General features: G+C 27.4%; 2 protein-coding genes across 2 annotated transcripts; one reads left to right on the forward strand and one right to left on the reverse strand.

Annotated features, from left to right (window-relative positions):
* The first annotated feature begins 29 nt into the window (after positions 1-29).
* LOC130672243 (UPF0764 protein C16orf89 homolog) lies at positions 30-4942 on the forward strand. Its single transcript, XM_057476676.1, has 7 exons — positions 30-303; positions 374-472; positions 706-855; positions 1846-2132; positions 2204-2339; positions 3047-3149; positions 4684-4942. The coding sequence occupies exons 1-7, from the start codon at positions 219-221 to the stop codon at positions 4835-4837; spliced, it is 1014 nt and encodes a 337-aa protein (XP_057332659.1). The 5' UTR covers positions 30-218; the 3' UTR covers positions 4838-4942.
* Positions 4926-13607, reverse strand: LOC130672245 (uncharacterized). Its single transcript, XM_057476677.1, has 5 exons — positions 13282-13607; positions 8691-8763; positions 7332-7493; positions 7093-7246; positions 4926-7021 (listed from the first exon to the last, which is right to left on the reverse strand). The coding sequence occupies exons 1-5, from the start codon at positions 13287-13289 to the stop codon at positions 6906-6908; spliced, it is 513 nt and encodes a 170-aa protein (XP_057332660.1). The 5' UTR covers positions 13290-13607; the 3' UTR covers positions 4926-6905.
* Between the last annotated feature and the right edge of the window lie 409 nt (positions 13608-14016).

A 14016-nucleotide genomic window follows, 5' to 3' on the forward strand; every position in this document is an offset into this window, starting at 1 on the left:
AAATCCCACTTGAGCTGAGGTGATATATTCGAATTAGTCTCGATGAGAAAAATCTATAAGAATCATGAGAGTGCAATCGCGGATTTATTAGGACTTTAAACAATTTAGGTGAATAAACAAATGTTTGTTTAACTGATAAATCGGCTGTTGGTTGGTGGGGATTTTCAGCAGTATAAAGTAAGACGTTTGTTTCTTCCGTGGGTAGTTTTAAACAAAGAATGAAGCTTCGAGGGTATATTTTTCTCTGGTTTTTGGCGACCTGTGGATTATGTTGGGGATCTGAACTCACTCCTGATTACTTCGGTGATTTAATTGCTAACAAATATTTTCATTTTTTTTAACCATAAATTTAATATTTACTATTTTTTATCAGATGATCTTACCTATGCTCTATATAAAGCCGTTAAATTTATTAATGATAGACTTGGTCAAGTTAATATTGATAGTATTTTCGGAATAACTCTCGCTGAAGGTAATTTAGTTATTTTTAATAGATAATTTTTAGTGACACTGAAGTTAGCCGACGTCTGATAATTTTTGGATTTTATTAAAAAAATTCCATCTCGAGTTTTTTCAATTTTCTACATGTGCATATTTTTTTTTTTTTTTTTTGGAATTCATTGGGTGGAAAAAAATTCCAAAAATTGTTGATTGTCCGGTAACTTCTAGATTGCAAATTTTATTAAATTGATAAATTAATTTTAGCAAATTTGATTGCTGCTTTGTCATCGTCTAATATAAAATTTTTACCTCGTGAACAATGGACTTTACTTAATGAAATTGTAAATTTATGTCTAAGTTCTCGCACAAATTTTGATAAACAGTTAGATAAAAAAAATGATTCTTTTACTATGAGTAAGTATATATTGATAACATACTTGTATTTTATATTTACATTTAATTATAGTATATTGTGTGACAACCCTGTTTAGAAAATCTCATAGAACCCAATAGATTCTCATAAATTCTTATAGAAATTTTATAAGAATTAATGAGTTCTATGACAAGTGCTATAGTTAAGTATAGGGCCTTATACATACAGCTATAAGAATTTATGGGATTTTTTAGGCAGGGTAGGGATGAAATAAGACGATTTCAGACTGCGGGTGATGTCAGCCAACTTCATCCTCGCAGACAGCATTCAAGTCGGAATGACTGCTTTGCGACGTCTTTTTGAAGGCGTCCTCAAGAAGTCTTATGACTTCTTAAAGGTGTAATTTTTAAGAAATCTTAATTAAGAGTTCTTGAAGACTCCATAAATAAGACGTCAGTTTTGTGACGTCTAACGTATTCATTTTTAACTTCTTTGAACTCAAAATGAAGTCAAAATTAGGAGCTCCTTAAGACGTCATGGTAAATTCAAACTGAAGTCTTATTTGCGAAGTCAGAAAAAAAACTCTTTGAGAACTCTTTTTAAAGACGTCTTACTGAGTTCGCTAGGTGACTCATTCGACATCTTGTGAACTTCTTAAAGACTTCTTTAAGGGTGGGCAGTACTAAGGAATAATTACGTCACTCGAGTGATAAAAACCTTCCGAAAAAATTTGTCTTACACATTTTTTCGGAAGCTATAAAAATTCTGTAATAACAATTGATTGATAAATTAAAAGAAAAGTAAAATTCAAAAATTCCTTTAGTACGGCCCAGCCTTAAGATGTTGATAAGACGTCAAAATCATAAATAGGAAATCATTCGGAAATCATCAAGACGTCATTTTGCTATCTGGGCTGGTCTGAAATCATTTTGTTTCATCCCTTGTCACACGATGTACTAGTCTTCCCTTGTAGTTGATAAGTAGTATTTATAAGTGATAAAATAATTTGAAAAAAAGTGATTTTTTTATAGTGTCGAAAGTATTAATACAATCAGATATTTGGATTCACCCCATAAATTGGCAAAATGGACTTATACTTTCAACATATAAATATAATTTCCTTTCATCAAAAAATAAAGCAGCTTCATTAATATGGCAAGGCTCTCCTCAAGAGCCTGAGAGTGATTCGTGTCTTGTAGAATTAGTTAAAGATAATTGTCATGTGTCAAATAAATGCGCGGATATGTTATTAAAAGAAGATGGATCTCGAGGATATCCTTTGACTCATCGATTGCTTTTTGTTCAAGCTGCTAAAGCAGTAAGTGAAATTTATGTTGGAAACTTATTTCAAATGACTTAAAAAAAATTAATAAAAACATCGATTTAAAGTTACAGTGTAAAGAACATCGTCGAACGAATTTTAAAAATTTGGTTAAAAATTATTGTCGAAATATTTTGAACGATTTATTTGAATTGGAAGTTAACGGGTTTCCTTCAAAATCACAGGATTTAATAATGGAACAAAGTAATATATTTTTATAGTAATTTACTATTAGGTTTGGTATTGATATGTTGTAATATTAATATGCATGTATATTAGGGTGATTCATTTCCGCAAAAGTTTTTTTTTTTTAAGTGCTCAAGCAAAATCTCAATCTACATCGAAAAAAAAAAAACTCTCACCAAATATGAGCTCTTAATTCCAATGCTAAATACTTGCTCTTTGATTTCAAAGATTTCCCATTTAAAATACACGTAAATTAAATTGCTTTTTTTTTTAACTTTATAATACTCAGCTGCGTTTCATGATATCAAGGCGGTTTTGGTCGCAAATTGTAGGGCATTTGGTGTTCTTCAAAAGTGCCCACAGTTACTTAGCTGTAATTCCAGCTGTTCACTTGTGTTCGTTGCTGAACTCATTTTTCCTATGAAATTGACCTTTATTGGCTTGCAGAACATAAATCAATGAAAGTACATCAAAAATGTTAATAGAAATTTTATAGGAAATTTTATTCCCTTAAAAAAAAGTCCTATGAGTCAAGTCGCTAAAGTCCATAGTTTCCGAGTTATAGTAATTTTACTAATTTGAAAAATATAAAATCAAAAAATTAATTATAATTGGTGAGAATTTTTTTTTTTCGATGTAGATTGAGATTTTGCTTAAGCACTTAAAAAAAAAACTTTTGCGGAAATGAACCACCCTAATGTATATATATCTTTTTTTTTTTCAAGTTGCACTGTGTGGTATGGAAGGATTTTCAGAATTTACAAATCCACATTATGGGGGTTTGATAATCGAATGGCAAAATTCCTTTGGTTGTTTTAAAACTCGCAAGTAAATCATCCAAATATAATATAAAGAAATTAATTAGTTTACACTGAGAAAAAATTTCTCTTCGGACAATTAAATCGGTTTTGTTAAATTCTGTTAAACTAATATTTATTTGGGACAACTAAATTATGTTACGTCAACATAATCTATTTTGTCATTTCTAGCAAATGATTTAATAGACTCGATTCTCTCTTTAAGATAATAAAATCTTTTGGTAAAGTTAAGAAAATATTTATTTAATGGACAACTAAACTATTTTATAGTGCCAACAAACTCAAATATTAAGGTAGTAGTCTGGTAACTCGCGCCGTTTTTCATGCTTCTTTTTAGGGGCCTTTTTTTTTTAGAAGGAACAAATGAAAAGTTTTGCATTTTTAATATGTTTTTATTTACATCTTAAGGTAACAAAAAAAAATTTTTTTGAGGAAATTAAATAATTTATTATTATTATTATTGTCGCTTGAAGTTGACGCCTCAAAAAAAAAGCGCTTGGATGGCCCGGGTGATATTGACTCTTGTGGACATCCGAAATTAAAAATTCTTGATTAGTCTTAATCTATAGACATGTCATTCTCGTCGGAACTAGGATTAATTTTTTTCATCCCTAACTTTTCATTTTACAACCCTTTTTATGCGAAAAAAAAATGACTTTTTTTTTCAAAGTTCGCCATTTTGTTATTTTTCGATAAAATTTAATAATCCTAGTTCCGACGAGAATGACATGTCTATAGATTAAGACTAATCAAGAATTTTTAATTTCGGATGTCCACAAGAGTCAATATCACCCGGGCCATCCACGCGCTTTTTTTTTGAGGCGTCAACTTCAAGCGACAATAATAATAATAATAAATTATTTAATTTCCTCAAAAAAATTTTTTTTTGTTACCTTAAGATGTAAATAAAAACATATTAAAAATGCAAAACTTTTCATTTGTTCCTTCTAAAAAAAAAGGCCCCTAAAAAGAAGCATGAAAAACGGCGCGAGTTACCAGACTACTACCTTAAAGTAAAATATTATTATATTAACTCTAATAAATATTACTTAGACACAGAAAAATATATTCATTTAGAATAAGTATATATTTGTTCGAGGTTAATAAATATATATTTAAACCTAATGATTATAGAATTAAAATATTAGAAATTCGTTTTAGTAAAATAAATAACAGAGTGCTATTATTTGGGGATATAAACTCTGAAATAAGTTTCTTACAAGGGACACTACAAGCTGTGGGCGCGATCTAGTGGCGAGCATCGAACTACTCCCGCTGCTGTTGGCTTGCACCAAGATTTGAACTAAGAGACAAATTTTTTGGGAGAAAAGATAAATATGGTGGAGAGGAAGTTATGGTGCTAGGGAGTAGTTCGGTGCTCGCCACTAGATCGCGCCCACAGCTTGTAGTGTCCCTGGTAAGAAAATTATTTCAGAGTTATCATATTCGCAGATAAATCAAGAGTTTAATTTTCGAAGCATTTTTCATATTAATCTATTTGCAAATTTATAATAACTTTATTTGTTTTTTTTTTTTCAAAATAGTTCTGATCAGCAGATTCAATTTCGTTATAAAAGAACATCGAATCCTTTAGATCACGGGTGTGATGGCCACACCATTGGGGTCGCTGCAGCTGCATTAAGTATATTAATTCGAGAATTCATTGAAAATAACCTAAACCTAAATCCATATAAATAATTATATAAAACTGAGTTATAAAAAAAAAAAATTTAGTATAATTATATAATTTATTTTATTATTTTTATAAATTGTGATTCTTAAAATATAAATAACATGTAATATTAAATATGAGTATTTTGTGATTTTGATTATGATATGTTATTTAAATAAAATAATAAATATTATTATAAAATATTTTTTGTTATTATTTTAAATATTATATAAATTATTAATTTATCAAGTCTAATTACACTACCCGTGAAAAAATCTTTTTATAAAATTTTCCTCAATGAAATCTTATACCAAATTAGCCTGGTAAATTTTATAAGATTTCAAAAAAATTTACCGACAGTAGTTAATTTAAAAAAAAAACCATAACCCTGAATTTTTCGAAAATTTTCGATTTTCATAACGGGAAATTGAAAATTCCATTTCGATCTTAATATTGATCTGATGGATGAGAACATTATCGAGACGGATTAATGTTTTTTTATTGATAATAAAGTCCCGGCGATTGCTGGGCTCGAACCAGGGTCTTTCCGATTCTAAGTTCTAGCTGCTACCCACTGCACCGACGCACGTATGTCGTTGCGGACAAATAACTAGTATATTCATCGAGGCATACAAATTTAAATTTTATAAGATTTGATGAAATTTCATATATTTTTAACGAATTGATAATTTCATAATAAATTATAATACAGTTTTTTCGCCTGTCTCCAAATGGTACCCCCACTTCAGTTCCATTAACGAAGTTTTTCGGTTGTCGTGAAGGAAATTGTTTCTGCATCAGTCCTTTTATAAGTTAATTAAGTATGTACGTAGATAAATGACAAACGTCAACTAACTTATAAAAAAACTGCGGGCACAAAACAAACACGGCGCACACATGCAGAAAATCAAGCGATTGCCGTGTAAAAGATAGTAGTAGTAAAGGAAAGCCATTTCCAAGAAATTTTTCTCCTATTGGCTGCGTGCGCGAAAATACTAATACTATTAAACCATCAGTGTGAGACTTATACATGCATAATAACAACGCCACCAAAAACGCGAACTGGAAATTCTCGCGAATATACGTTTGCACAATACACACTTATTTCTATAGTAGTACACGTAAGCGCACGTAGCTTATAGCCCCTAATAGTAACATAACCAGATTGTACTGTATAACAACCAGTTTAGTCGCGATATGAATCTGCTTACAAGGGTGTAATATAATTCTAAGAATTCCTGTACCCCCACTTCTGCTCAGTTTCGAGGGGGGATGTCTCGATGAAAAAAGATTTTATACAATTGTATAAAATTATATACAAAAAATGGCCCGATCCAATTGTATACAACTGTATAAAAATTGTATACAATTCTATACAAATTGTATACAAGTCTATATAATTATATACAATTTTATACAAATTCTATACAATTATATACAATTCTATATAATTGCAATATATAGAATTGTATACAATTTCTATACAAATTGTATACAATTGGATCGGGCCATTTTTTCTATCCAATTATATATAGTCTATATATAATTGTATAAAATCTTTTTTCATCGGGGTCTTCAATAGAAAAATAAGTCGACGAACTTATAACTTGACTCGACTGTATAATAATTGAAATTTCCAAAAATATAGATCGCAAAAGACACGAAATTTTGTAAACTCTATAAATTGTGTGCAGTAAAGTTTTATGAAATTATATGAAATTTGACATAACTTTATACAATTTCCTAACACTATGAAATTTTATAAAAAGATTTTTTCACGGGTACTTTATATGACTCAAAATTCTATTAAATTATTATATATAATTATTATCAGTCAAATGTAAAATATTTAAAACTCAATAATTTAAATAAATGTACAAAATAAAACGTATCTTCAATACGTAAAAATAAAATGTATGTTCCTTAAATTTTATTTAAAAATAAACAATAAAAAAAAATTATTATTTATTAATAAATAAAAAATTTTTAAGGAACACTTGTGGCAAGGCTTTGGTGATTTTTTTTTTATATTACCGTTATAAATTTAAACGGTTTGAATAAAAAGTAACAAGTTTATTACTTATTAGTTTATTTTTACGGTCGTCGATAATTGTAAGGTCTTCCATATGGTCCAACTTTAACGTTCATTTTTTCCATTCTTAATTGTTGGAAATAGCAGTACACTACGACCCATAAGTACACGTAAATAGCTAAAAATAAAAGTTAATTAATTATTAAAATATTAATTTAATTTTAAGTATAAAATAGAATATAAACTTACCGACAAATATAAGGCCAATTATTAAACTTAAAACGCCATTTAAAATTTTATGATTGACCATTGAAGCTATTGATGTATATAAGACACTTACAAGGGCTCCAATTGCTAACATTATTCCCAATACAACCCAAGGAAGCATCATAAATGTATTTTTCTGAAATGTATATCAATAATAATGATCATGATGATGGTGATGGTAATAAATATTATTTTTATAGTTATAGTTATATATAAATTACTTTAAGAGCTCCGACGATCAATAATGTTGAGATTAATATCGTCATGCAAAGATTTATAGCGAAGATAATCTTAATGATTGATTTATCTAGGATGTCAAGCACTATCATCTTTAGTTCAATATTGAGCGTAAATATGAGGATTAATGTGATTATTGATAGTATCTGAAATATATATAAATTGTATTTATGTAAAATGTTGTTTATAATCTGTCCAGAGAAAAAAAGGATTTTTTGGCGCGAAAAATTTTTACTTGCCCCTAGAAATTTTTGGCATTATAAATAGAAAACAAAAATTTTCTTGAGACGATTAAAAATTTCTTGCGCCGAAAAATCCTTTTTTTCTGTGCACTGTAAAAAATCGGGAGTGAATATGGAATTTATTTCAATCTTCATTAATTCCGTGACTTTTAGAGTTCTGATGGAGATTAACAAAAAATTACTTCGAATAAGGAATAAATAGAAAATTCTGTTTTAGCAGAGTGATTTCGGAAGAATGAGGATTTTATTTCAACCCTTATTCACGTCAATCCGGTGATCTAATGATAAAATAAATTCCCCTTCGAAGTGAATTTCGGTCCAAGAGGATTCGACAATTTAAAAGTGATTCAAATTTTTTTTTACAATCTACATGAGTGCATCGAGCTATCTCGGCTTTCCGTCAGTAGAACATGACGTCTTGATGAGTTCTGAATGAGTTCCTATTTATGATTTGGACGTCTTAAAAACACGTTAAAGAAGTCTTTAAGAAGTTCTCAAGATGTCGAATGCGCCACCTAGCGAACTCAGTAAGACGTCTTTAAAAAGAGTTCTCAAAGAGTTATTTTTTCTGACTCCGCAAAGAAGACTTCAGAATGAACTTACCATGACGTCTTAAGGAGTTCCTAATTTTGACTTCATTTTGACTTCAAAAAATTTAAAAAAAGAATACATTAAGACGTCACAAAACTGACGTCTTATTTATGAAGTCTTCAAGAACTCTTAATTAAGAGTTCTTAAAAATGACACCTTTAAGAAGTCATTATAAGACTTCTTGAAGACTCCTTCAAAAATACGTCGTGAAGCAGTCATTCTGACTTGAATGCTGTCTGGGTTATTGTAAGTAAACCACGTGACTTCAACATGTTGATAATAAAATCCAACTTTTCCGCTTTGCGTTCGAGGTATGCAATAATAAAGTAAATATATAATTAAATTGTAGGAAATATTTGACATAATTATACTAAAAATTTAATATTTACAAATAAATTTTTAATTATTTTGTAAAAAAAAAAAAAAAGTTTGTGTATACACATATGCGATGTTTGCATAATTTGAATTGGGGAAAATTTATTTAACATTTTATTTATTTTTATTACTTACAATGCCACATACTCCGGTAAATAATGTGCCTGTTTTTAATGAAAAACATCCACAGCAGGAATTTACTTGAATCCTGTAAACAAGTAAATTAATAAGTTAATATATCAACTAGTTCTGATCAACGAGTCTTGAAGAAATAAGATGGATTATAATATGTATATTATTTAAAAAATTCGTTATGGGAATAAAGTTTTTAATTAATAAATTTGGAAGTGTTTTGAGGCAATTAAAAGTTTTGTAATATTAGCAAATACTAAGTAAGATACAAGTAAATGTTTATGTGGGGTATTTTTGGATCAAATTTGATTCTTTACTAAAAGAGTTCAAGAGTCAATGAACTCATATAAATCGTTTAAAAGTTATGAGTTCTGAGTTTATTTTATATAAATAATTTTGCTTATTTTATTTATAAGCGTTCAAGATTTTATTTTAGGAACATTTATCTTCTTGCTAACGTTCAATAAAATTTTGAATGTTTGTAATTTTAAAATAAATTTTGTGTTTATTTCGAACGAAACATTTTTTAAAGTAAACGAAATGTATATAATTTTTTTTTAAATTCATAATTTAGTGACAGAATTTTGAATGTTATATTTTTGAATAAATTTATTTAAAATTCATTTCTCTTAAATCATTAATCGAATATCGAAATATTTCATTTTGTCAATTCAATAAATGAATTTCAGTTAAAAAAAATCCAAATTTACCAAAAATATAGAAATCGGGAAAATAAATTTTGATTACACGAGATCTGAATAGATCAATGTAGATCTTTTCAAATTTTAGATCTATTGGACCCATATAGGATCTTCCTAGATCTTAAATTAAAAAATTTTTTTTTACAAAGGTCAGGAAATATTTAAAAATCAAAATGAAAAAATTTTTCACTCCATGCTTTGCTTTATAAAGAATTGATCTACGCTAAACTCTACAGATCTACATAGATCTGAATAATAAAAAAATAGATTTCTGTAGGTTGAAATAAAATACCGAATTAAGATCTCCATAAATTTTTGATTCCCGGAATGTGCATTTTTTATGCTTTTATTTTTCGGAAAAACCCAAATGAAGGGATCCCGGAAAAAATAGGTCTATTTTTTCCGAGTCTATTTTTTTCCGATCTATTTTTTCCAAGTCTATTTTTTCCGATTACCAAAATGAAGTCGTGTAGATTTTTTTTTTCATTCCCACGCGTGCTGGTATTGTTCCTGCATTACCTTCAACAAATTTTTTTCTTTTTATTTAAAATTCATTAAAAAATAACAAAATTTTATCTAAAATTCTGAACTTCATTTTTATAAAAGTTTTCATATAAAGGGTAACTTTTTTTTTTTTCAAATTTTGAATGAATTGAGTTTTAAGTAAAAAAAAACTTTTTTTTGGACCATCCATATTATTACAAAAATATAATATATGAATACATAATTAATTTTTATTGAAATAAAAAAATCTATTTATATTTAAAATTTAAAAAATCTTAATATTCAATATTAATTTCCAGTTAACTAATTTAAAAATATTTAAAAAAAAAATAATGTGTAAATAAATTAAATATTATTTTTTACATCAATATCTCGAAAATTTTTATTTATAAAAATTACTCATTTGTGTTTATACAGCAAAGCCTTAAATTGAAATGAAGATAAAGTATCTGATTAAAAACAAGAATATTAATAAATAAAAAAAATAAAAAAATACGTCTTATTTTTAAAAGTAAAATGTCAGCAGATGAACTTGAATAAATTTAAATAAAAAATAAATCCTCGCAATAAATAACCGTATTAAGTATTCCCTAGACCAGTTAAATAATTCAATAAAACTAGTCAAAAAATGGTGATTAATTATCGTCATTAAACATAATCAGAATCATGACGCTTTTCAAATTGCAGGTGTCCAAGCCGCTGAGAATAGTAAGATATATAGGTCATTGGCGAATGCCGACTCCCACCAAAGAGCGCATACTATTTTCGATTCTCATACGAACAGATTATTCTGTTGCTGACCTTCCTCTCCACATTTGTCATTCAAAATATATGTACACATATTTATTTTTTTTCCAGATAACACGTTACTTGACTCAACTTTTTCTTAATAAGGTAAAATCATATATTTTTAAATGCGTGGGTTCCCGCCTCAAAGCCACCGTGTTTTTTTATTCATTAAATAAACCCGTGAATTATTTTAATAAATTAATTTTTCCGTAAATAAATCTCATAGATTTACAAATTTTTTTTTATTATTACCGGTATCATTAAAAAAAATTTCAAAGTCAAATTGGTAATTAATTTTATAAATAATTATTCCCTGATTAAACAACTGAATTCGACCGAATTAAAAATTTTAATTCTGTTATATTCTGTCGAATTCCGCAAAACAGAATTCAACTGAATTGAAAATTTGAATTTGAATTAAACAGAATAAAACCGATTTTAAAATTTCAAATTCGTTTTAATTCAGTTTAATTCGGATTCAGAACCAGAAATTGGAGAATTATTTTCGAATTAATCAGAATTAAATCGAATAGAATTATTTAAATTCTTTTGAATTTGGACAAATTCTGGTTTTCCTGCCGAATTAGACAGAATTAATTTCTAAGTTAGCTACCGAATTAACAAAATTTATCTGAATTAAATAGAATTAAAATTTTAATTCTGTTATATTCTGTCGAATTCCGCAAAACAGAATTCAACTGAATTGAAAATTTGAATTTGAATTAAACAGAATAAAACCGATTTTAAAATTTCAAATTCGTTTTAATTCAGTTTAATTCGGATTCAGAACCAGAAATTGGAGAATTGTTTTCGAATTAATCAGAATTAAATCGAATAGAATTATTTAAATTCTTTTGAATTTGGACAAATTCTGGTTTTCCTGCCGAATTAGACAGAATTAATTTCTAAGTTAGCTACCGAATTAACAAAATTTATCTGAATTAAATAGAATTAAAATTTTAATTCTGTTATATTCTGTCGAATTCCGCAAAACAGAATTCAACTGAATTGAAAATTTGAATTTGAATTAAACAGAATAAAACCGATTTTAAAATTTCAAATTCGTTTTAATTCAGTTTAATTCGGATTCAGAACCAGAAATTGGAGAATTGTTTTCGAATTAATCAGAATTAAACCGAATAGAATTATTTAAATTCGTTTTAATTTGGACAAATTCTGGTTTTCCCGCCGAATTAGACAGAATTCATTTTTAAGTTAGGTACCGAATTAACAGAATTTTTCTAAATTAAATAGAATTAAAATTTTAATTCTGTTATATTCTGTCGAATTCTGCAAAACAGAATTCAACTGAATTGAAAATTTGAATTTGAATTAAACAGAATAAAAGCGATTTAAAAATTTCAAATTCGTTTTAATTCAGTTTAATTCGGATTCAGAACCAGAAATTGGAGAATTATTTTCTAATTAATTTTTAAGTTAGGTACCGAATTAACAGAATTTATCTGAATTAAATAGAATTAAAAATTTAATTCTGTTTAATTGCATCGAATTCAGTTGTTTAATCAGGGTTTATATTAAATTTTTAATAAAAAAAAATGTGAGTACATAATTAAATTACTGGATAATCGATTAAAAAAAAATGTGTAATTTTTATTATTAGCAATGACTTGAATAAAAGTATAAGTATGGGATAAAATGAAATTGATACAGATCTAAAAGTAACAAATACAAGAGAGATCGGTAGATGAGCGTGACGGTCACGGGAGGCCATGAAACTCTTAGTCGAGGTTTATCGAGGCCCCCCATAAGGAAACACGAACTTGGTTCTTCCTTGTTTAAATCTTCCTCTCTATTCTTTCACTGTCTACCCTCTCTTTTACTCTCTCGTTTACCTCGTATAAAAAACAACTGCGTCATCAGCTGTCCGAGTAACGTAAGTCGCTGTTTTTATTCATATCGTATACTCAATTATTGCATAAATAATAAAAAACAAATAATCATAATAATCATAATCATAATGATGATGATAATTATAACGCGCATGCATTCATACTTGAAGTTAAGTTCAAAAAATAAATGTTTTTTTTTTTTTTACATCACTTTTTATTTATCGATATCGTGGATGTGAAATAGCGCTAATCCCACAGGCTGTTAATTTTAAAAATAAATATGAGTCAACGTTATAGAATAAATAGTTATAAATAAAGTTAAATTAAAATAGAGTTTATAGAAAAATTTTTAGTTCCGTGATAGTTTAAGAGAACGAACGAAAATTAGGAAGAAAAAAAAATGGGTTTTATTAAATTAAATTATCTAGAGCAACAGTTGATGTGTAATTAAATTTTATCATTACGTGTTTAATTTAATTAGGTCAGTAAAGTTAAATAAACATCAGGAATTTAACCCAAATTTAATGGTAAAAAATAGTTTGAGAATTTCTTGCTTGTGTTCTTAACTAGGAATCGATATCACATGTCATTTAATTTGGGATCGGTAGCCAAGCCCCGTTGATTTCATTTTTATTTATTTTTGTATTAAAAAATATATAAATATATATGTATATTAATATTGATAGTGAGGTAATTAATCTGTTAATTATTTATTTAGTAATTACTGTTACAATAAAAAAAATTATTTACTTTTCCATTTTGAATTTCGTAAAAAATGTCACTCGCAATCACTGTTCTATTAAATCACAAGTTTAATAATATATATAATTATAAAAAAAGTATATGCGTATATTTATATTTATGTGTAATTTAAATATAAAAGATAATATTTGAAATAAATTTCCGCGGGAAACTCGCGGAGGTCCAGCTCGTTGTGTTCGCACTAGGAGATGGTCAGAAACTGTGCCAAGAACAGTAACTCGTATACCAAAGCACGATGGAATACACCTACTGCACCTACTACACCTACATTTAAAACGCACACAACTAAATGAATCAATGGATATGAAGATACTTATGTTATGTACTTAATATATATATGAGATGTATATGAGTACAACGGTGAATGTTTTTAAATAATTTAATGCAAGTACTTTACTTAAAGTTTGTGTTTAAAAAACACGAGACACACGACTGTGGTATTTTTTAAATTATGGTAAAAACTAGGAATAGTTAATGAGTATTTATCAAGGATAAAAAAAATTTAATTATATGTGATTAGGATTACAATTACGTATATATAATATATGTATGTAATGATATATTATTTTTTACCATTTGTTGAAGTGTGTTATATATATGTATGGATAATGAAATAAATTGACATTTAAATGCAAATAAGTAAAGAAGTTTCAAAAATTTTGAAAATTTTGTGATAGATAATTTGTGGGAAATAAAATGATCTACAAAAAAGGTCCTGTAACA

Source organism: Microplitis mediator, chromosome 7 (assembly GCF_029852145.1).
Source record: "Microplitis mediator isolate UGA2020A chromosome 7, iyMicMedi2.1, whole genome shotgun sequence".
Classification (NCBI taxonomy): domain Eukaryota; kingdom Metazoa; phylum Arthropoda; class Insecta; order Hymenoptera; family Braconidae; genus Microplitis; species Microplitis mediator.

Coding starts and splice junctions, on each gene's coding strand:
- LOC130672245 (XM_057476677.1), bottom strand. Junction 7,494..8,690: donor TTACCGGAGTATGTGGCATT/GTAAGTAATAAA, acceptor TATATATTTCAG/ATACTATCAATAATCACATT. Junction 7,247..7,331: donor TGATCGTCGGAGCTCTTAAA/GTAATTTATATA, acceptor TATACATTTCAG/AAAAATACATTTATGATGCT.
- LOC130672243 (XM_057476676.1), top strand. CDS start 219: ATGAAGCTTCGAGGGTATATTTTTCTCTGGTTTTTGGCGACCTGTGGA. Junction 856..1,845: donor AAATGATTCTTTTACTATGA/GTAAGTATATAT, acceptor ATTTTTTTATAG/TGTCGAAAGTATTAATACAA. Junction 2,340..3,046: donor GGATTTAATAATGGAACAAA/GTAATATATTTT, acceptor TTTTTTTTCAAG/TTGCACTGTGTGGTATGGAA.